Source organism: Ictalurus furcatus, chromosome 12, assembly GCF_023375685.1.
Source record: "Ictalurus furcatus strain D&B chromosome 12, Billie_1.0, whole genome shotgun sequence".
NCBI lineage: Eukaryota > Metazoa > Chordata > Actinopteri > Siluriformes > Ictaluridae > Ictalurus > Ictalurus furcatus.
The window spans coordinates 24,337,787-24,361,920 of record NC_071266.1 but is presented as its reverse complement, the minus strand read 5'-3'; the positions used below and the strand labels follow the sequence as shown (position 1 = coordinate 24,361,920).

At 37.4% G+C, this 24,134-nt stretch overlaps 3 protein-coding genes across 5 annotated transcripts in view; 1 reads left to right on the top strand and 2 right to left on the bottom strand.

Moving 5' to 3' along the window:
- LOC128616074 (NACHT, LRR and PYD domains-containing protein 12) overlaps nt 1–24,134 on the bottom strand; it is a 67,813-nt gene that overhangs the window by 29,631 nt on the left and 14,048 nt on the right. The gene's annotated exons all lie outside the window — the stretch shown is intronic.
- Nucleotides 775–8,929, top strand: LOC128616078 (C-type lectin domain family 6 member A-like). 2 transcript variants are annotated; one of them, XM_053638578.1, is made up of 5 exons: nt 775–3,177; nt 3,287–3,352; nt 3,446–3,544; nt 3,739–3,828; nt 6,745–7,403. In XM_053638578.1, the coding sequence occupies exons 1-5, from the start codon at nt 3,111–3,113 to the stop codon at nt 6,903–6,905; spliced, it is 483 nt and encodes a 160-aa protein (XP_053494553.1). In that variant the 5' UTR covers nt 775–3,110; the 3' UTR covers nt 6,906–7,403. The 2 variants fall into 2 exon arrangements, with proteins under 2 accessions (XP_053494553.1, XP_053494552.1); XM_053638577.1 differs by lacking the exons at nt 775–3,177; nt 3,287–3,352; nt 3,446–3,544 and adding exons at nt 7,522–7,676; nt 7,792–7,901; nt 8,107–8,929 and having other exon boundaries at nt 3,727–3,828; nt 6,745–6,958.
- The window catches only part of LOC128616076 (NACHT, LRR and PYD domains-containing protein 12-like), a 28,042-nt gene continuing 13,801 nt past the window's right edge, over nt 9,894–24,134 (bottom strand). Inside the window, exons 9-11 of one of the 2 annotated variants that reach the window (XM_053638574.1) lie at nt 23,290–23,463; nt 16,223–16,396; nt 9,894–15,336 (exon numbers count right to left, since the gene is read on the bottom strand). In XM_053638574.1, the coding sequence (XP_053494549.1) occupies nt 15,324–15,336; nt 16,223–16,396; nt 23,290–23,463 (361 nt within the window). In that variant the 3' untranslated portion in view covers nt 9,894–15,323. The remainder of the gene's footprint in view (nt 15,337–16,222; nt 16,397–23,289; nt 23,464–24,134) is intronic. The other variant, XM_053638575.1, reaches the window with a different exon arrangement.

The following is a 24,134-nucleotide window of genomic DNA, read 5'->3' as shown; positions in this document are numbered from 1 at the left end:
CTCCACGCGAGATGCCATCCCAGCAAACAGGGGACGTCCCCCGGACGTGGCGAACATCCACTTAGGTCCGCATTTGGTCCGGTTTATAACGTTCGCTCGCAGACAAAGCCATGGATTTAACCTTAAGGATTGTGGTTACTCCTTAAAAACATCCCTTAAATTAACTTTGATAATGGATTTTATGCAGAAACCATGTTTTTTTTTTTTGTTTTTTTTTTTGCAGATTGACTTTACTATGGTTTTAGTGTAAATAAACCATGGTAAAAATAAAAAGTCCATTTGTGGTTGCTATGGTTTTACTAATAAAAAATAATTAATAGCTACTATGGAACAAATATTTTTCTTAATATTGGTTTAGAAACTACTCAATATTCTGTAAAACATGGCCTTTATATTGATCCATTACTGATTACATTACAAAGATCCAACTAAACCTGTTTATATTTGTACTATAACAATTCTATTGTATTTAAAATGAATAAAAAGATCTGACACCTTGTCATTTTTTTTCATTAAATCATTTCCCCCCGCCATTACTATGACATTTAAATACTGTCAATTTAATTTAATGTGTGCTTCATAATCTAAATCACAGAGCACATATTCATGCAATAGTGAAAGAATCCACCATTGTGCAGTTATATATTAACTGATTAAAAACTCTAATTCAAGTTCAAGTGGTTTTATTGTCATTTCAACCAAATACAGTTGGTACAGTACACAGTGAAACGAAACAATGTTCCTCTAGGACCACGGTGCTACATAAAACTACACACTAACCACATGAGACGACACAGAACTAAATAAGATCTACACATTCTGTATAAAGTGCACGTGCAGACGTGTGCTAAAAACACAGGACAGTACAATACTACTAAAACAGGACAATAGGCACAGTAAGTGACAGTGTGGCGCCGAACAGTACACTGTTTTAGTGTGATTTTATGGGTCCCGATGGCATTTTTTGTTCCCCATAAGAAATAAGGCATGTATACCAATTTTCAGATATTTTGGACTTATGGCGCAGAGTGGAAATGGTGTAGATTTAGGCGTGGCCTGTAACGCCACCTATAGGTCCATGTGGACCATTTGTGGTGTGGGAGTTGCTCGTGGCCTGTAGTATCAATGTGCCAAATTTAAAAGCTTTTTACCATTCAGATTGTGAGTTATTTGGCACTTTAGGAAGATAAGGAGAATAATATTAACAGGTAGAAAAGGAATGCTAACAATAACAATAGGTTTCCTCCTGAAGGAGGAATCCTATATATCTAGTATGGGGAAATCCTAACTATAGTTTTCCAGGCGCAATTAAACCTATGTTTGAGGTTATACATATCTATTTATCCAAGTCACATGAACAGGGAGGATAAAATAGAAATCATGCAGTAAATATTTTGAATATTTCAACAGCAATCAATAATTGTATAAATTAAGGATTGGGATTTTTATGGTGTGTTTGCTTCAGGGTTAGTCCCGTACCATTGACTTTTCCAAAATACAGATTAAAATACATTTCCAGCTATTACTTTTTTTTTTTTTTTTTTTTTTTTACCTGATCAAGTTCCTTACTCCAGTTGTTCTCATCTCTTATGTATCCAGTTGTGACTACCCAAACATTTCTCAGCCCCCTCCTTCTGGACTCACACTAGGTCACTCTAAAGCACCTCTGTTTCTCAGAGCAGGGACACGACTGCTCTGAAGCCGGTGTTGCCTCAACTAATTTAATTTCTGCCTTCAAAACATGGTTGGGTCGGCTCAGGAAAGCTTCTCTCAGCCGCTCTGGGGTGTTACCTTACAAAGATGAGTCATTCATGTCATTCATATTTATATATTTATCATTTACCACAGCTATGAAACACACAGAAGAACATCACATTACTGACCACAACTGAACCAAACAATCTTCTATTGTTGGCTGAGCACTGCTGCACACTGCCATGCTAGTTGACCTTACCTCACAGCATAAGGATAAACACCGCTCTTTCAAAAGTTATTCTCTTGGGTGGAATACTCCCAGAGCATAATGGAGCAACAGGGACTTCCTATAATTTGTCACCTATCTAAAGGTAGATGCGGAAGCAATCACAGATTTCAAACATTTAATGAACAAACAGACAAAAAACAAAGACACAGTAACATGAGGCAAAATACTGTGGCAAAACTAAACATCGAGGCGTGGACAAAAGCATGGATCGACAATTACGTGAGACAAAGAAGCAGTGCAAATAGTGACTATATATATACATGTGAGTGCTCGTTAAACAAAAACGTGATACAGGTGCAGGTGATCATGTGACAGTAATATGGTGCAGTGGCTGCTGGGAAATGAAATCCAGAGTTACCTCCTTGATATATGACAGAGGTGTGTGCATTTTCTATTAGAGAAAATTGGATGCAATGTTATGTTGCTTTAAATACCATAAAGGAAAACAAGAATAATGAAATGTTGTTTGTTGTAGACATTGATTTGCATTATGCCCGTATTTCACTTCCAATGCAGCAATACTGGGTTAAAAACCACAACAGAAATACATCTAGCAAAACCAGGAACTGTTTTAGTTTTCCCTTGATGAAAGAACTTAACTGTCAAAACATATACTTTGCCTAATAAAAAATTACATTTTGGACATTGACTTCATTTCTTATAAATATGATGTTCTTTATTAGGGTATACAATTATACAGTATTTTGTTTGAAAGTTTTCTTGGAATAGGCTCCAGATCCACTGTGACCCTGATCAGGATAAAGCACTTACTAGATATGAATGATGAATGATACACAGTGCTGAGGGAGTGAAATGAATTGTAGAACCCCAGTCCACATCTCCATCACATCTGACAATTGACCACACCCTCCACTGTCACGTGAATGCTGCATTGAAATATAAAAAGCCCACTTCCTTTCTGTGAACTTAAATATCAGCAGGCACATGCAACAGTTCCTTTCTATCATTTTCAGACCTTAGTGAGTTCAGTTTAACCCTGAGACACTGATAAGTGCATTATTTAATTGAACTTTTTAGCTGTTGGCTATATATTTTCTCACCACTTGGGCTTACTACTATGAACACAGGTTAAGACTCTAATGAAAAGTAGTAGTGAGGTAAGGAAATGGACATTTATGAAAATTGTGACTTCTCCAAAAGGAATAACAGTGAAAACCGTAATTCTCCAACAGGTAGATATCATATATGTTGATATGTTTAAATATATGTAAATATTTAAATTTGTTATGGTTGAAATTTGATATATGGTAGCATTGTAAATAAGAGGTTTTCACTTATCAGACGAAGAAACAGAGGATGATTACGAGAATACGCAGCAATGGCGTCCAAAGCCAGGACAATGCACCGGTATGTGTTTGCTTGATCATTATACTGATTATCTCAGTTTGACTTAGCTAAAATATGTTTCATGAATGGATAACAAATGTGTTTATCATATAGCTTCATCAGTCAGATTTGACTACAAGATCATTATACTTGTTCTTGGTCTTCTCCTAATGCTTGGTGCTTTAACGTCACTCTGTGCTATAGGGATCTTGTGTGAGTATTGCTTGTCATCTTAATCTTTGTTCTTCTCATTTCAACAAATCCCAATAAATTGCCTAATTTGATTGTTAAGTGAGAAGAATTCGCTGTACCACCCATTTAGACTAAAAACCTATAATTACATAGGATGCCTATGCACCTTTTATTCATATATGTATTACTTTAGCTCTGGTGTTCTTGTTTAACAGATCACAGAAAAGTTGTTTCCAGTGAGAAACTAAGTGAGAAGTATAAGAATGCCACAGCCACACTGATGGTGCTAGAAGACAAAGCCAATGGTAAGAAGCTTCTGAGGTTTTCCTGTTTGCTTCAGCAGCTTGCAGTTGTTTTATATGTGGGATTAATGCCACTGGCCAGAGGCATTAGTTTACATGCAGTGCTTAATTCGTAACTGTTCAGGTCCCAGAACAATAAGAGGGTAGTGATCCGGTAGGTCGGGAGGTACACGAAAGGTCCCGGTCCTCGAACTTACAGACATGTAAAAGTGCTTCCAGTATCTCAATTCACGTAGCCAACGATATTTAATGCTGATAGGTAGTCCTATGTAATGGATCACACTGGTAGAGCGACATAATAGCATGATGACCTTAATAGTTTTCAGTATTCTCAGCACAAAGGGAAACATTTATGGATTGCACATTCTATCAGCTTATTCTATCACCTCAGTTAGCTACAAAAAACATTTCCCAAAGCACTTCGAAAACAGAAAAAAACTGTTTACAACCCTAATTCCAAAAAAGTTGGGGTGCTGTGTAAAATGTAAACAAAACAGAATGCAATGATTTGCAAATCTAATAAACCCATGTTATTCACAATAGAACATAGAAAACATATCAAATGTTTAAACTGAGGAAATGTACCATTTTAAGGGAAAAATAAGGTAATTTTGAATTTGATGGCCGCAAACCGTCTCAAAAAATTGGGACGGAGGCAACAGAAGGCTGGAAAAGTGTTTAGTGTTTAGTATTACTAAAAAGAAAGAGCTCGAGGAAGATTTTGCAATTAATTAGGTTAATTGGCAACAGGTCAGTAACATGATTGGGTATAAAAAGAGTATCTTAGAGAGGCGGAATCTCTCAGAAGCAAAGATGGGATGGAATCTGGATGGAAGAATATGTTGCTCTTAAACCTGTATATACCTTTCAGCATTGATGTCGCCTTTCCAAATGTTCAAGCTGCCCATTCTATAGGCACTAATGCACCTCCTTACCATCAGAGATGCAGGCTTTTGAACTGAGCGCTGATAAAAAGCTGGATAGTCCCTCTCCTCTTTAGTCCTCTTTAGTTTAGAGGATGCAGCGTCCATGGGTTCCAAAAAGAGTTTCACATTTCGATTCTTCTGACCACAGAACAGTTTTCCACTTTGCCTCAGTCCATTTTAATGAGCTTTGGCCCAGAGAAGACGGCAGCGTTTCTGGATCATGTTCACATATGGCTTCTTCTTTGCACGATAGAGTTTTAACCAGCACTTGTGGATGGCACGGTGAACTGTGTTCACAGACAATGAGTTCCTGGAGGTGTTTCTGAGCCCATGCAGTGATTTCCATTACAGAATCATGCCTGTTTTTAATGAGATATTTTTGATGATATATTCAGTCTTTTGTACATGCAGTTTTTCACAGATTGGTGAACCTCTGCCCATGTTTACTTCTGAAAGACTCTACCTCTCTAAGATACTCTTTTCATACCCAATCACGTTACTGACCTGTTGAAAATTAACCTCCAGCTGTTTCTTTTTAGTAACAATTACTTTTCCAGCCTTTTGTTGCCCCGTCCCAACTTTTTTGAGACGTGTCGCGACCATCAAATTCAAAATTACCTCATTTTTTCTGAAAAGTGTCCCAAGTTTTTTGGAATTGGGGTTGAAGGTTTCAAAACATTAGATTTCCAGCACAAAATTAAATGTTACAGAAAAACGTTTGTATGTCAGTAAAGAAGGCAGCGTATTATGTAAGAGACCACTTTTCAGACAAAAAACATTATGAAGGCTGCTGTCTTTTGCTGCAAAAATAAGAAGCGAGTGCAACAGCTGAAGTCTCCAGAAGAACCGTGGCTGGTTCTGCAAGATGTTCAGTAAAACTTACAGCTCATTTTTTTAAAAAATGGCACAAACTGTACCTAAGACTAATATATTTTTTTTTTTTTAAAGCAAAGGGTCATCACACCAAATATCGAGTTTGTTTAATTTATTACTGTTTACTGCTCTTTAGAATATTTATATTAATGTAGAAACATTTAATTTAATTATTTTTTGAAGGTATCATTGCTCTACAACATTTCCTTGCATGTGTCTATGACTTTTGCACAGTCTAATATAATTTATGGTGTCACCTGTATGGACATGAACACGATCTCAGATTTTTATTAAACTCGGTGGACAAAGTAGACAGGGCATTCTTAGGCATCTAATCTCCCAGATTTCATGAAAATCATTTGCTGTATTTGAAAATGCTGATAACCACACAGTGGCTAAACAAAGGAAGTTGGATTTTGGTTTGCTTTAATTGACATTATTCTCTACATCTAAAACAACAGTTGGACCAATCAACCAGCATGGCCACCACCAGCTCATAAGATTTCAGTTGCTGTTCATGACAAGCTAAACCATATGTCATACTCCATTTGCCTTGAATGTCATATCAAAGTTGTGTCTGGCATTTGTGAAATTACTTGGGTTTTTTATTTTTTTTAATTGACTTCATGAGGTTTGAGCACAACAAACTACACTGGAGGCCTAACAGTGGCCAGACCCCAACCATCACATCTTTTCAAACTGATGCCCCTGCCAACACCTTTTTTTCTCTCCTATGCCGGTCAGCACTCAGACATGTTCAAACATTTTAAGCAGCAGATCAACAGTGAAAAATGTTGGCATGTAGACATTAGATTACCGATTTGTAAAAAGATCATGTTTTTGTTTTAAACACCATATATGATATATTAAATAATCACATTCAAGTTGACTGTTAATCTAATATAATATTGCATTTGTTGTCTGTTATATTAATTTTTTATTCGGTACACACTTTATGCTGTTTTTTTTTATTGTGGTTAATGAGTTAAAATCAGACTTGATCTCAGGTGATTCATTAAAAGCTTAATAGAACCTTTTTACATTAACACATTAGTTTTAAGTAAGCAGAAAGGAAATGAAATCTTGAAAAAACAAACTCTTCTCTTTTCTTGTTTATTAGAAAAAGAGAGAATGTATAAAGAACTGAAGGTGAAGCATCATGAGCTCGTCTCTGCCTGTAATGGTAGGTTTGGTCTTTTTCTCTCGTTTTCTCCCATCATCAAAAAACACTTTTGGATCAGAAACGCTTTTCTTTTGTATAGAGACAGAACAACTGTATGAAATGCTGAAGATGAAGTATCAGCATGTTCATGAACGTCTCTCTGCATGTAATGGTAAGGCCCCCCCGCCCAGTACTCTCATCACCGGAAAGCCCTCACACAAGACATCTTATTGTGGCCTTAGCAGTGGTTATGGTGGGGAGAGTGGCTTTATAATGTATGATAGGTGTAGCTATACTTGTATTTTTTTAATACTATAAAACAGGCTAAGATAGATAGATAGATAGATAGATAGATAGAAAGATAGATAGTAAGATAGAATTAGGATTAAGTGAATGAATCAATTGAATCTTTATAGTTTTTTAATTGTACAGTGATCTTTTTATGTTAGTAAGGTGATATATAAATGGAACACATTATTATTGTTATTCAACTCAAGTGTCAAATCATGCATTGTGTAAAGTACAGTATGTTTTAAATAAAAAATCTAGGAAATGCTGTGTACGGCAGTAACATAGTTTTCAGAGAAACAGGATGTTTCCTGTAATTGTCAGATCTTTTGGAGATTCAAGTAGCTTCATTGGCATGGTAAAAAGATTTGCAATGTGTACAGTATATACGCACAATTCTCCAAAGTTTCATTTCATTTATTTTTTTTCAACTGTTCTTGAAAAAAGCTAATCAGAACTGTAAACCTTGTGAGGAAGGATGGAAGTCTCTTGGTTTAAAGTGTTACTACTTCTCCACTGAGAAACTGAACTGGATGCAGAGTCGAGATTACTGTGTGGGGAAAGGAGGCCACCTGGTGATTATAACCAGCCAAACTGAACAGGTGAGTGTAGTGGTTCTCTCCAGCTTTTCCAATGATTTTTTAAATATATATTGTTTCTATTCCACTTGCACTGGTTACAGGTGTAAGCTATGTGTCTTGTTATTTTCTACATTAGGATTTTGTATCTTCACAAATTGGAGAAACACACTGGATTGGCCTGAATGACTTGGAGACTGAGGGAAAGTGGATGTGGGTGAACAACCAGACCGTAAAGACAGGTGTAACGTAAGAACCGTGTTCTAAACTCATTTTACAGTTCCTTTTAAAGCTCTACAATGCTTACAGTGTTTCTTATGTACTGTTTTATGGTTCTGATATAAGCGCTCCAGAGGGACCAAATGAGCCTGATAACTAGAACACTTCTGGTGTACAAACTCATTTAATTTTCCTTTAAAATATTAACTGAATTCAGTCTTTGGTATCCGTGAAGGTTCTGGTTTAGCAACAACCCAAAACAGCCTGACAACTGGAAAAGAGAGGACCCTTCTGGAGAGAACTGTGCTGCTCTGGGGGATGCAAATGGTAACATACATAAATGGTTTGATGCGTCTTGTAATCAGATAAAAAAGTGTATCTGTGAAAAGTGAAATGCTTTTTATTTGCATTTGTGCCTGAAAATATCTGTGTTTTCAAGAAAGTAGGATAATTTTAGCTCGATGAGTCTGAACATTTGATATTGTAAAACAGCTAACATTAAATTTACCTGTAGTGTGATTATTAAACATTCACTTTCAGCTTTAAATTTAAATACAAGATAGCTGTGCGCTTTTTTTTTGACAGAAGAACCGTGCGCATCTTTTACAGAATCCATTACATTTCATTTTCTTCCACGTTGTAAAATATTGTTGTATTTTTAGCTTGTCTTAACCACTAGATCAATAGAACATGGTGTAAGATCATGTCTGTAGTTTTTCTCCTGCTGTCTTGTGGAAGTCTCTCAAATTGTGCTGAAAGGATGAACAGTAACTTTCTTTCAAAAGTTATTCTCTCAGTTGGAAACCTCCAGAGCGTAATAACAGAGCAGCAGATTTTTCCTTTAATTTTACACCCATCTCTACACAGTATACTTATGAATGAGCTGTGTCTATTTTAACTAGATGTAATGTTAAAATACTCTGAATAGCATTAAGGAAAATATAATAATTAATAAAAGTGTGTGAAAATATAATGTGTGTGTTGAAGATGATTTGCATTAAGTGAGAATTTCAGTACTAATGCAGCAATATTGGGTTATGAAGGACAGAAAAAGCTCTAAACAGAAGAGAGCTTCTTTAGTTTAGGATTACAGTCACCTGACGGAGGTTCCCACCAGCAAAACCCACACCGTTTCATATTTTCAGTGGTTATTAGTAGACTACAGCTTACACGACTTGTCAATTATGATACACTTATTTGCTACTTTAAAATATATATATATATATATATATATATATATATATATATATATATATATATATATATATATATATATATAGGTTAATGGTTATTTTAGAGTTTTGCAAAGTTTGTTGCGAGTCAATAATTTCAAGTCTTACTGCATTACTGCATTAGCTCAAACTAAAACTGACAGAAACACCACAGCATTAAAGTCTGCACCAGATTCAAACATTTGTTTACTCATTATACTGCTAATCTCCAGACTCTAGTGACTTTTCATTTTCACTTATCTCAGCAGTTATTTAACGTGTGTTAACTTGCGCATTATTTAACTACTTAACTGTGGGACATACATTTCTACTCCTGCCATTTCTCACTGCAGCTAAAGAAAGGAAGCTGGATACTGCACATACATATAAGTGACAACAGTAGCGAAAGCTACACACCAACAAGTGTTAAACATGTGATATGAGTGATTTGTGCTTGCTGGTGTGAATGCAGGGTACGACTCTAGTTAGAAGCACTAGTGCGTTTAGAAAATTAAAAATTAAATTAAATTAAAGATGGCATTTCTGACCTCAAAATACATAGTAGTTAAAAAGTCATTCTCCAACAGGCAGACATCTGTAATGTTTATACATTTAAATATATTTGAATACATTTTTGATGGAGTAAATTTGATATAGTTTACATGAACAAGCACTGAAAATGACAAGGGGTTTTCACTGCTCATAACCAGAAACAGAGGATGACGTTTACGTGAATACGCAGGACACAAAATCCACAGATACATCTTTGACTGATCATTCTACTGATTGTCTCCAGATGTCCTGTGTAAATGTTGGAGTACATAACAGAAGGACAGGGTTTTTTCTTTTCTTTTCTTTTCTAATCACAGCTTTATGATCTTAGTAAGTGCAGACATTTTAGAGAGGAAAATTAGTGTAATATGTCCCATTATAAGAGTTTTATAAAACAAACATAAGGATTATTATTTCAATGGCAGATCTCTTTTATTCTATATCTAAATACTTGAAATGAGCAAAATTACAAAGTCACAGCAACATTCTACGTACCACCTGGAAGAGTTTGAGAGGAATGGAAGAATTATTATACATTTTATATACAAGAATTTTATTATACAGGAATTATACATACATTATTATAAATGTAGTTTTTATGTACATCTGCATTTAACCCTGTGTATTCTTGCTCAACAGATCACAATAAAGTGGTCTCATATGAAATATTAAGTGAGCAGTATGCTAATGTTACAGCAACACTGATGAGGGCCACAAGACCAAGGGTAAGGGGTTTCAAGGGCTTCCTGTTTCCTTTAGCACCTTGCAGTGGCTGTATATTTGTACAACTCAATGTTTGACATTTATGACGTCACCCTCCTTACTGGTGCCTCATAATTTACACTCCACAATGCCATGTGCTTGTATTTCATGCCCTGTCTGGAGGGAGCATGTGAGTGGTGGGAGCTGTCATACTGTAGGCTCATAGATCCCTGGGAATTCCTTGCCGCTTATGGGAAGACAATGTACAGGTCCATTGGGACCGAAGAGGGCATTGATAAGTTTATTGTGAATTATACAATTGTTCAAAAGTTTTCCAGGAATAGTCTCCAGGTCCACCATGACCCTGACCAGGATAAAGCACTTAATAAAGATGAATGATAAATGATACACAGCGCTGATGGAGTGAAATGACTTGTAGAACCCCAGTCTACATCTCTGTCACAGCTTGACCACACCCTCCACTGCCACGTGAATGCTGCATTGAAATGTATGTAGCAAGTGACTCGCTTGTAATGACTACGTCACCCTGAGGAAGCGGGGAAAACAACCCAAATAAAGGCACACAACTATAATCCACTTAGAAAAGGCAAGAGGCATGGGTTTCCATACAAAAATATTTTTTACTAAAGCTAAGAAAAAAAACTGGCCAAGAATGATTTAAAACCAGAAACCAACACAATCAACAGTCATTGGTCGAATTAAAAAATACAAGAAGGAATTAACAATAATCGTCATAGGAGGACTGAGACTTCCTGTATGAAGGGCAGGCAAGTACGACAGCAACAGCTGACCAAACTCACTACATGGTGGTATCAGCACGATTGATAAAGACTGTTACAACACAGTCGTACTCAAGAAAACTGAGCTAGTGACAATAACCAGCACAAAGCTGTGCCCACAAAAATAAAGCAAAGGAACAAAAAATAATACCAACATGTTACAATTTCAATTTGGGAAGCATAGGAGATCATTTAGCTCTTATTAAAAAAAATAACAATTTACCTACAGTGACCCAATGACATAATACTCATGACGGCACTTACAGAAATCATATGATAGCTTCTTTAATAGCTACAACTGCAACAGTTGGTACTCCGACCTGGGCTACTTAAACTGCCATGCTGCACAGGGGGGAGCCCTGATGGCACACCGCACTGAGAGTGAGCAGCACACACACACACACACACACGATAGCCCAACGTCACAATAAAGAAGTACATCGCATGATATGACTGGACAACACTAACATCAAACAGCTAAAAACACATTCCTCCGTAGTCCATAGCAACGAAAGGAAGGGGCTGATTTTTGACCATGACACACTCCATGAGGCATAAACAACAAGCTTATATACTATGGTAGGGAGATAGCTCATTGGCCACGTATTTAATAATGGTGACGTTTTAAACACGTCACAAACCTCACTACCTGTAGTTGATCAAAAACTCACTTGCTTTCTGTGAACTTCAGAAAAAAAATCAGCAAGCACACGCAACAGTTCCTTTCTATCATTTTAAGACCTTAGTGAGTTCAGTTTAACCCTGAGACACTGATAAGTGCATTATTTAATTTCACTATTTAGCTGTAGGCTATACATTTTCTCACCACTTGGGCTTACTACTACGAACACAGGTTAAAGCCCGTGGAAGCCAATTTTTCGGAAACGCAGGTCATCCGCGCTTTATAGTAACGGAGTCAATAAGAGACCGTCTAAAAAGTGCATGACCTGGGCAACTGTATAAGATTCTACTAAGTGTATAATCTTCTACTACACAGGATATCTAGTTTATTGCAGTGTTAGGATACAGTATGCATAAAGTATTTGTTTATTTTTTTATAGCATATATATTATTAATGATATACCTTTTTATTACACATATAACTTATTGTGCCATATAAAACCCAGGGTTAGTCTTAGCAAAAATAGCAAAATGCTGTTTTTATTGAACAGGTTTGGTGACCACTACCTTAAGGCATACGGGGCAGTCAAAATCTGACCTCCTAGATGGTACTGTACTGTACTGGTGGTCAAGTTCGTAACCATGGTATGGACATTGGGCCATAGCCTTATAGCCTAGGCCATCTTTATGTAGAGCAACAATTCTTTTTTTCAGATCCTCAGAGAGTTCTTTGCCATGAGGTGCCATGTTGAACTTCCAGTGACCAGTATGAGGGAGTGTGAGAGCGATGACACCAAATTTAACACACCTGCTCCCCATTCACACCTGAGACCTTGTAACACTAACAAGTCACATGACACCGGGGAGGGAAAATGGCTAATTGGGCCCAATTTGGACATTTTCACTTAGGGGTGTACTCACTTTTGTTGCCAGCGGTTTAGACATTAATGGCTGTGTGTTGAGTTATTTTGAGGGAAAAGCAAATTTACACTGTGATACAAGCTGTACACTCACTACTTTACATTGTAGCAAAGTGTCATTTCTTCAGTGTTGTCACATTAAAAGATATAACCAAATATTTACAAAAATGTGAGGGGTGTACTCACTTTTATGAGATACTGTATGTTGTAAATACAATTTCCCCACGGATGCTTCTAAGCAATGCTGTGCTGCCTGCATTGTGACCAGGTACCATTATTTTCCCAGAAGAGCAATGACTGACTTAGATGATTATTTTAATTTGATAAACTGGATATTCTGTTTGTGTAACTGGTGTCATTTATTATGTTAATGTCATCATGCTGTTTAGCTTGCTATGTAATAAGTGTACAAAGTGTACAACAATATATAGTGGTAACCTGAAATGTTAGCTATGTAAAGGGTACCAGAGTTTTCTTTTCTTAATTCTAAAGACAAACTCCCATAACTAGTTCTGAATGGATAACTGCAATATGGCCACAACTCAGACGATAGTTCCCTATCTCTCGTTGCCAAGCTAGCACATCTCAGCATTATGCTGAGCCTTATATTTGTAAAATCACTTAGTTGTCCTTAGCCCAAATGTAGTGTAAATGAACAAAATGCTGTGCAACTTTCCTCACTTTCACTCGCAATTATAACAGTTTGTCACAACGTGAGGGTTCACAACGAACTCGGCAGGAGGATATGCAAGTGAATGTAACATTAATGGTCAAAAACTGGAACTGACGTTAGCCTAGCCTACTTCCTGGGTGTGAAAATATCAAAAGTTAATTGACGCTCTTCAGAACAAACCAAGCCATGGTATGATGCCTTCTATACTAAGCTAAGGTTACCTACTATTTAGGTATCTAGTTACTTACTCTCTGAAAAAAGCTTGTATGTTCTGTTGCACTTTTCTACACTTGGCTGCTGTCTCCATTTCTTACAGACTGAGCTGCTAAAATATATCAACGAACTTGCGTTGAGTATGGGCGCAACCAAGTGTACAATTGGAAATATATTAAAAAGGAATAGACATAAATAAATAGAATAGATGAAGAAAAGACAGATACGTTGGCAGGGTTCATTAAAGGGCGACATAGAAAATATTTTCTCCTGTATATTGGGGGGACAGATTGGTATTTCCTCAACATTGGGGGGGACACGACCCGACACGACAAAGAATGTGTGGTTATGCCCATGGTTGTTTTCACTCCTGTGTTCCACCTGGAATAACCTGCAGCATGCAACGGGGAATCAACGCCTCAGTCGGGCAGAGTATGAGGATTGTACGACTTTGTGCTCATAGTACGCTCCGGAGTATCAACACCTCGGTCCGGCTGTGAGTGTGCACTTAATGACCATGGCCTTAAGGTACACTACACGCCAGCTTCTGAATTTAAAACAGAGCTATTATTGTCTAGCCAAAGACTCTTACAAACTCTGTTGAGACGCTGGACTGCTACGTCCTAAACCATATGTCCATATTTGAGACGCAGTTTTGCTGTCTCATCCTCTCCTAACATCTTTACCGGTCGACGTAAGAGCAACAAACTGTTCCATACTGGTGTTGATCACAGTAATTTAATATCGGTTCCGCGCATGGAGATTAAACCACTGCCGCTTCAGAGCCTGGCTTATGCCGCATTATTCAATGCGTGGTCTGTGAATAACAAGGCACTGCTTTTATCGGATTTTCTTACAGATAAAAAGCTGGACTTGTTGTTCGTAACCGAAACCTGGCATAAAGAAAATGATTCTGTTTAAACAGATCACTCCAGCGGGATTTGGAGTATTAACTCTCCCGAGGTTATCTGGCGGAGGTGGAGGCATTATTGTGGTTTATAACCTGAAGTTCAACATAAGCTCTGTGTCCGTTCCCCACTTTCCATCATTTTCCATCTAGGGTTGTTCCAGCAGAACTAAAGACTGTAGTGTTTAGAGTGGATCTATTTCTTTAAGTGGAATCACTCCCTTTAGCATTGATTTCTGATTGGTAATTAGCCATGCGCATTGATATGTTTCTCTCTCTTGCTCTGGTTAAAACACGAGTTAACTTTACGTCCGAGTGTTTACTGTATTCTTCTCAAGTTGTAGTCTAATACAAAGATACAACATATTCACTTCTTCAAAATGTACTGTATTTGACTGACACAATTACACAAAATATTGCAAATAGCGTATACTTAAGTAATAGAGATGGCACTGATCAAATACCGGGTATGATCAGCTGATACTAGCAAAGAAATGGGGATCAGATATCAGAGAAAATAAAGAACAGATTAGATCTGATCCTGGAACCAAAAAATCTACACTATATTAAATACCAGCTAAAGGACAGAGTGATAAATGTAACTTGTAGTGAGTCTCCCAGGGGCTTCTTCACATAAACTCCTCAGATGCTAATCCTGTCAGGTGAGAATCCCACCAATGCCATGAAACTGTTCCTGTCCATTTCAGCTCCGTCTTCCACTGACTGGGTCCAGCTGGAGTTCGTGTGGTTTTTCACCTGCTGTTCCAAATAATCCCTCAGGTTTTCATTGGGATTGAGGAAATTTTGTCCAGGGATCACAGGTCGTTCTACTCAGTGATCAGATGTGTGTCGTTTAATATTCAAATCTAAAAGACAGATATCTGAATTAATAACCAAAATCTAGACTGTGGTACTTCATGATTTACAGCATGTAATCATCTCTGCTGCGAGGAAAACATTATTATCTCCTGTTCATAATCATTCAACATTCCTTCATTCTTATAGAATACACTTGTTAGAACATTTAGCTAGAACAGATGAGAACTTCCACAAGATCTAACAGGAACATGAGCAGATATTTACCATCACATCACTGCTCTTATACAATCACAGGGTGTAGAGCTTTATTTTTAAAACAGTGATCACTGCTGTGTGTTTTATCTCTTGTTCTACATGTGTATTTAAGTGCAGATGTTAAGAACAAGCGGAGGGGAACTTTACAGGAATGACAGAAGACACAGTGTGGAGGTGGAGTGCTGGAAGGAGTGTCAGAGTAAAGTGACTCCTTAAATAAAATATTTGTAGCAGTGTGGCATAAAAGATGATGATTTTAATTCGCTTTTATGAGAGTGGAGAAGAAAATCTGCTGCTGATCAGAAACAGGGAGAAGCCGAGATCATCTGATTCAGACAAAAGCAGCAGTATGAAGTCAGAGATAGCAGGGTGTCACAAGGAGACGAGGTGCTCATTTACAATCACTCTCATGCACTCAGTGCTGACATTTTGTAGACTCTGTCTGACTCCCTGTCTTCTGCTTTCACATCAATTTTAAATCAATACCAAACAGCATTAAAGCTAATTGTTAGAAAAAGTCTGATTGTATCGAATATAGTGAAATTTGAACCCAGTATCCGATAATCTGATATTTACTGCAACTAAAATGAAATGTACAAACTAATACTAATGTACAAAATAATGCTAATCAGTCTTTTCTTTTGTTTCAGTTTTTATCTAAAAAATATCGTTACTCACACCAGTGACTGTAGTTTGTAATGTTCATCATTCTTCAGAGCAGAGAGACACTTCACTCCTGAGTCTCCTATTTTATTCTCAGACAGATTCAGTTCTCGCAGGTGTGAGGGGTTTGATCTCAGAGCTGAAGCCAGAGCAGTACAGCCTTCATCCGAGACACCACAATAACTCAACCTGCAGAGACACAATGTCACACTCTTCACTCTCTCAGTTTATGAACACCAAGACATACTTTGTGTATCTTGAAATGAGTGGGGTGTGTGTGTGTGTGTGAAAGAGAGAGAGAGAGACAGAGAGAGAGAGAGAGAGAGAAAGACAGAGAGAGATAGTGTGAATGTTTAAATGGTTTATTCAGTACTGACAAGAACAAATCTGACTGTTTTATTTATGCAGAATGTGTTTGTCTGTTATTTTACACACATTCCATTGACTTGGAAGAACACTAGACCCTGTTTTATTATTATCAAAGTGAAATCATTTTTAAAATCACTCATTATTTATGATGAAACACTTAATGTTTTGACTAGAGCTGCAACAACTCATCGATAATAATCGATCGATAATAATCGATGATGAAAATCGTTGTGGACGAATCTCATTATGGATTAGTTGGTCTGCGCGCGGCACGGGGGAGATTTACTCACTACGTTACTTCTGTTCCGAAAACACGCCTCGGAGAGTAAATACTGAAGTTGTGTCCCAAATGAAGTACAATACACTTACACTATGCATTATGTACTCTACCGTCTGGTGTGTGGATTTTAGAAAGGTAATATCATCTCAAATAGAACACTAGTGGTTTTTTACTAACCGGAAGTATAATCCGCTTCCCAGTCGACGGCGCATGACGTCATACGCACGCTAGCATTAGCAGACACCCGAGTCACCGACAATGACTTTCTTCAGTTTACTATTTGTGAACGTTACCTTTTATTCCCAACATGACCTCAGTCTCCATCAGACGGAGGAGAAATCATCACGTGACTGAGGAAGAACGTCCTCTAAGGCAGGGAGCAAGTAACCTTGATCAAAGATGTGCATTGAACCCTTCTCCAGAACTTCTTAAACAGTGTCTTAACTTGCAGGCAGAATTTAATCTTATTTCGACTAAAGAGGCGGAACGCTTGTTGTTACATACTCGTGGTTCTTACTATGAACATGGCGACAAGCAAAGTCGTTTACTGGCACATCAGCTACATCGACAGGCCACTTCCCGTCTCATACCTAGTATTAAAAACACTTATAATATTGTCACTACAGATCCCATGGAAATTAATGCTACTTTTAAATCGTTTTACTATTCACTTTATAAATCTGAATTTCCTACAGACAATACTAAATTGAATGCATTTCTTCAAAACCTTTGTAACCCTGTTATTGATTCAATATACTGCCATGCAACTGGACTCCCCACTCTCTCTTGAAGAAATTTTATATGCAGTTAAAACTATGCAATCTAAAAAAGCTCCTGGCCCAGACGGGTTTCCAACTGAATTTTTAAAATGTTTATTGGAAAATTAGTTCCATTGCTTTTATCTATGTTCAACGAATGCTTGGAATGTGGGTCTTTGCCTCCGACTCTGACACAAGCCACGATAGCTCTCCTTCTTAACCTCTTTTACTGGTAGCCAAAAAATGGCATTTTTGTCTGTTTTGGGGGTACCTGTGTTCAGCATTGATTTGTTTTGTGATATCACACACCACAGTAGTGGTTAATGGCTCATATGAAAGTAGACACTTAAGACTTTAAGAATTAGCAGTTATTTCAAGTATTTCTTTTTTTACCTAGCCTACCTGGGGCAATATATTCAGATTTTTTTTTTAATTGTAAAAAAAAATTATTTACTTTTAATCCAAATGTTATATCTTCACAGCAAATGTTGATATCAACCCCATTCCTGGTCTCAAAGATGCCCCAAGTACTTGTCCATGAACATCCAAAATATGAGGAAGTTAACTCTAAGCACTAAAATTGTGTGTAAGGTTATCCAAACAAAGGTTAAAACCTCTCCAAAATGGCACCAAACATCTCCAAATGGCACCAAATGTCTCCAAATGACATAAAACCTCTCTAAATGGCACAAAGCTTATAAAAATGGCACAAAGCCTTTAAAAATTGCAGACTTCTAGAAATAGCAAACTTTTTTTTTAAGGCACAAAATAACCTCTCCAAAAGGCACCAAACCTCTCCAAATGGCACCAAACGTCTCCAAAAGGCACCAAACCTCTCCAAATGGCACAACATGAAAACAAATGGCAGTAGCATGAACTATGTTACACAATGTGTAATTTCACACACAAAAAAAGTCTGAAACATACTTACAAAATATAATGTTTATTAAAAATAGTGCCAGAGCCCCAAGTGAATGAACACTTGCTCTCTGAATGGCTCAAATGAGTTTTGCAGGAAGAGCGCTAGAGCGGAGCTGCCATTTCTGTATAGTTTCTGTGCACGGCCCTATAGCGCTTTGCTGATTGGCCTGTACCCGCTGACACACAACTCAAGACCAATGGATGCACGCGTAAAAGGTTTGGTCGTGCTGATCACGCTTTTGATTTTCTCAGCCTCTGAGTGGTCAATCATGTCGAGTTTGGGCTTGTTTGAAAGCTAGAAGTATCTACAATTGGTCCAAGTGGTCCAGTCAAGTGGTCCAGTCAAGTTAGACTGCCCGATTAAAATTTAGGAGGCGGGTTGTTCAGCATAGCCAAAGCAGATTAGCGTTTTTTTTAAGATGGTGTTTCAGTTCAGTTTATGGCTAATTACTAAATTCCAGAGGGGCGGGATATCAAAACACTTAATGCATTTTGAAGAGGACATTTGTGACTAAATCTGGAACTTTGCATTTGTTTTCTTCAATAAAACTTATGGACTTTATACCGATGGAAACGTGCATGATTTGCAAAACCGCAAGCGAACTGGATTTTCGTCTATGTAGGTAATGTAAGGTAGTAAACGTTTATACAAGTCCGATCTTTGGTTTAAATGTTATAATTTTATTGTGGCAGTTGTATACGGTGTTTTACTATCAAAAAAGCTTTAGTTGTACTCTCCAATTTATCTCTGTCTCAATGTTTTCATGGAGAGGTGTGAATTGTTTGTCCAGCAGGGAGCTCAAACTCCGCCCCTTTCCCATCCCCCTGCTCACCAGGAGTTAAGCACACAGTCATGAAACTGCACACAAAGAAAGCCACCAGTGTCCTGACTAATCTTATACCAGAACTGTGGCGATAAAATAATTCATTTGTTTATACTAATTGAAAATGACAGATAAGTCGTTTTCCATTCCGCTGGCGGAATGAACGCAAGTGTCGGGGCGAAAGGGGTTTTAAGGAGAGTAAAAATCCAACCTCCTGTGGTTCTTATAGACCGCTGTCTCTGCTTAATGCAGATGTAAAGGTGTTGGCAAAAGTAATTGCATCTCGTTTAGAGAACGTGCTCCCTTATATCATATATGAAGAGCAGAACGGTTTTATAAAGGGACGTCAATTGTTTTTCAATACCCGTACACTCTTTAATATAATTTATTCAAAGTATTCAGCTGAGCTTCCTGAGATTGTAATTTCTTTAGATGCTGGAAAAGCATTTGAGAGGGTTGAGTGGGAGTATTTGTTTGCAGTTTTGAGGAAGTTCGGATTCAGGGATACATTTATGTCTTGGATTCACCTCCTTTACTGATCCCCTAAAGCCAGGGTTCAAACGAACGACATTTATTCTGATTATTTTGCTCTCAGACAAGGGTGTCGCCAAGGCTGTCCTTTATCCCCTCTGCTTTTTGCTGTCACTATCGAGCCTCTGTTTATCTTATTAAGATCTTCCCACTTGTTTAAAGGAGTAGTTCGATACGGTGTACAATACAAATTGTCACTATATGCTGATGATTTGTTATTGTATGTAACGGATCCTATTGCCTCTATGCCTGCTGTCTTAGGTGTTCTGGAAACCTTCAGTTTTGTCTCAGGTTATAAATTAAATTTGGACAAAAGCGACTGTTTTCCCGTCAATACTGCAGCATTTTCTCTCCAACAGGCAGATCTACCTTTTCGATTTAGTTAGGCAGGTTTTAAATACCTAGGTATCAATGTGACACGTTCTTTATCTAATCTTGTATCAGCTAATTTCACTCCCCTTATCTCAAAGGTTAAATCCAACATTAAAAGATGGGTTAACCTCCCCCTTTCTCTAATTGGCAGGATCAATGTCCTCAAAATGAATATATTTCCGAAGTTTCTTTTCTTATTTCAGCAAGTTCTTCTTTTTCTGCCAAAATCATTCTTTGATTCATTGGATAAAATAATTTGTTCTTTTATTTGGGTTGGGAAGCCACCAAGGGTTTGTAAAACTTTATTGCAGGGATGCAGACTTAGTGGAGGACTTGCATTACTCAATTTTCAATTCTATTACTGGGCTGTGCACATCCATAAACTTTGCTACTGGGTTAAATCTCCTGGATCTTCTTGGTGTAAATTGGAACTATCATCTTGTAGGGAATCCCCTATACCTGCTTTACTTTATTCCTCTCTACCTACAAAGCTCTCTCTATATACTGATAATCAAGTTGTCCTTAACACACTTAAGATTTGGCATCAATTTAGACGGCGCTTTAAGTTTGTAGGTGCATCCTCTTTGGGTCCTTTAAGCAACAACCACTTATTTCCTCCATCTTGTTTGGACTCTACATTTTCAGTGTGGTATGACAAGGGCATTAAACAAGTTAAAAATCTGTATGCCGATGGTGTCTTTGATAGCTTTGCCAATCTGTCATCTACTTATGACCTCCCTGTGACGCATCTGTTTCGTTATTTTCAAATTCGAAATTTTGTTTCCAGATGTTTTCCTAATTTCCCCTCTGCGCTTCCTGAACAGGCTTGGGAAAGCTTGTTTTCAAACAATCCACATCAGAGAAGAATGAATTCTAAGATTTATGATTTTACGCTGGTGTTAGGTAGTGAGGCGAGCACCAAAATTAAGAATGCGTGGGAAATGGAGTTAGGAGTACAAATAAGTGAAGAGTGTTGGGAACGTGCTATAGGTAGGACACAGTCTACCACTTCTTGTGCTCATCTTGGACTTATCCAGCACAAAGTTTTACATAGGGTCCATTTGTCCAAGTCGAGACATTCTGTAATATATCCAGAAGTAGAGGACAAGTGTGATAAATGCCATGGCTCTCCCTGTCATCTTGGCCATATGTTTTTCTTTTGCCCTGATCTCTATGGTTTTTGCACTGGTTTCTTTACTATCGTGTCCACTATTCTCAGAGTAGATTTAAAACCTTGCCCATATTGGGATATTGCCTATATTTGGGATTCCTGATGCCTCAGTTCCATTACGCTCTGTACAAAAAGATATTATCGCTTTCACATCCCTAATAGCAAGACGTTCCCTATTGTTGCATTGGAAGTCTGCTAAATATCCATCCATCTCCCAGTGGCTAAAGGACATGATGTTTTTTTTTTTAACTCGAGAAAATAATGTATACGATGAGGGGTTGTACTGACAAGTTTTTTTTTGTTTTTTTTTATAAATGGCAACCCTTTATTTCATATTTTATGGAGTTACAGACACTTCCCATTTGAATTTTTGTGCCTGTTGTTGGGTTTTACAATATATACATAACCAGGTATAGATATTGGTTAGCCATGATGAGCCGGGGTGGGGTGGGGGGTTGTTTAGTTGATTGTACTCTTTAATTTTGTTTTCCTTTTCTACACTATGTATCTATGTATGTGTGTATATGTAAGTATAAAAAAATGAGAATGGTATTGTTGCTATGTGACAGGTTTGTTTTCTTTCTCAATAAAAATATTTTGGAAAAAAGTTTATTGTCATTATATGCTGTATTTGCGCACTTGCAGTGTAAATTCTGTCGTTTATTATAAAGGAAGTTATCTATTAGTGACGAGGCCGCGTTGCTGATCACGCGTAGTGTAGATGCGCTGATACACAGTGTAGCGCAAGTAAGATCTGTAATGTCTAATTAAAACACTATGATCACAAGTAAACACAAGTAAAATAATATTCCTAAAGGCAGTGAGTAACAGAAACCACAAGGTGCAGTGAAAGTGAGTTTTTATTATTAATTTAGGACTGTAGTTTAATTCTGTGCTTTTTGTGAATCCATAAAATGTAGTGCATATATATATATATATATATATATATATATATATATATATATATATATATATATATATATATATATATGCATTACATTTTATGGATTCACAAAAAGCACAGAATAAAGTAAAATTTATTTTATAATATTTATGCATTACTTTTTATGAATGCACAAAAAGCACCGGATTAAGCTACAATCCTAAATTAATATATATTCTGGTGTGTGTGTGTGTGTGTGTGTGTGTGTGTGTGTGTGTGTGTGTGTGAATTGGGTTCTTTTCTGTTTTGGACAAACAGTTCTGTAAAGTTTTAGTCTGAAGTTTATATTTGTAACACTTAGTTTGTGGATTATATTTTAGATAAACCCATAAAAAGAGTACTGAAAGTTTGCCCCGCCCATCCAATCAACCGAAAAAATAATCAGTCAACTAATGTATTATGAAAATAATCGTTAGTTGCAGCCCTAATTTTGACGTATTTTAATGCATATTGTGTGTGTTTTCACTACTGAGGAAAACTACATAAGTTTAATGCTGCTTCTGTAACACAGATCTGGCAACCCTGTACATAACAGCTAGACGCAGACGTACCGAAAGAATCCTCAATTAACAGTACAAAATTTCCACTGGAATAATTTCACCCTGCATCACACACAGTGTATTTAGTTTGTGTCAGAGCTGCAGTTTGTGTGATTAGTTACAATGTTGTAGTAAATTTCACAGTAATTTTAGACACATTGCAGTCGCATCAAGTCACGTTTTGTGCTGCAGCTTCTCGCATACGTACATCTGACCCAAAGACTCTGTGACAGATCATCAGTGTGCAGTGAAAAGAAACAATCTTCCTCCTCAGGACACTGATGATGAACCTAAAGCCTCTGCTTCAGTCTCACTATTAGAGAATGTGTCTTACTGAGGAGCAGGTCATGTGACTCTCAGAGAGATGATCTTACCCCAGTATCTCCAGTTTACAGTGAGGATTCTCCAGTCCAGCAGAGAGACACTTCACTCCTGAGTCTCCTAGTTTATTCCCAGACAGATGCAGTTCTCTCAGGTGTGAGGGGTTTGATCTCAGAGCTGAAGCCAGAGCAGTACAGCCTTCATCTGAGACACCACAATAACTCAACCTGCAGAGACACAATGACACACTCTTCACTCTCTCAGTTTATGAACACCAAGACATACTTTGCGTATCTTGAAATGAGTGGGGTGTGTGTATGTGTGTGTGTGTGTGTGTGTGTGTGTGTGTGTGTGTGTGTGTGTGTGTGAGAGAGAGAGAGAGAGAGAGAGAGAGAGAGAGAGAGAGAGAGAGAGACAGACAGAGAGAGAGATACTGTGAATATTTAAATGGTTTATTCAGTACTGACGAGACTGTTTTATTTATGCAGAATGTGTTTGTTATTTTACACACATTCCATTGACTTGGAAGAACACTAGACCCTGTTTTATTATTATCAAAGTAAAATCATATTAAAAATCACTCATTATTTATGATGAAACACTTAATGTTTTGACTAGAGCTGCAACAACTAATCGATAATATCGATAATAATCAATGATGAAAATCGTTGTGGACGAATCTCAGTATGGATTAGTTGGTCTGCGCGCGGCACGGGGGAGATTTACTCACTACGTTACTTCTGTTCCGAAAACACGCCTCGGAGAGTAAATACTAAAGTTGTGTCCCAAATGAAGTACAATACACTTACACTATGCACAGAGTACTCTACCGTCTAGTGTGTGGATTTTAGAAAGGTAATATCATCTCAAATAGAACACTAGTGGATTTTACTAACCG

Coding starts and splice junctions, on each gene's coding strand:
- LOC128616078 (XM_053638577.1), top strand. CDS start 6,784: ATGAGCTCGTCTCTGCCTGTAATGGTAGGTTTGGTCTTTTTCTCTCGT. Junction 6,959..7,521: donor ACGTCTCTCTGCATGTAATG/GTAAGGCCCCCC, acceptor TCTTGAAAAAAG/CTAATCAGAACTGTAAACCT. Junction 7,677..7,791: donor TAACCAGCCAAACTGAACAG/GTGAGTGTAGTG, acceptor TTTCTACATTAG/GATTTTGTATCTTCACAAAT.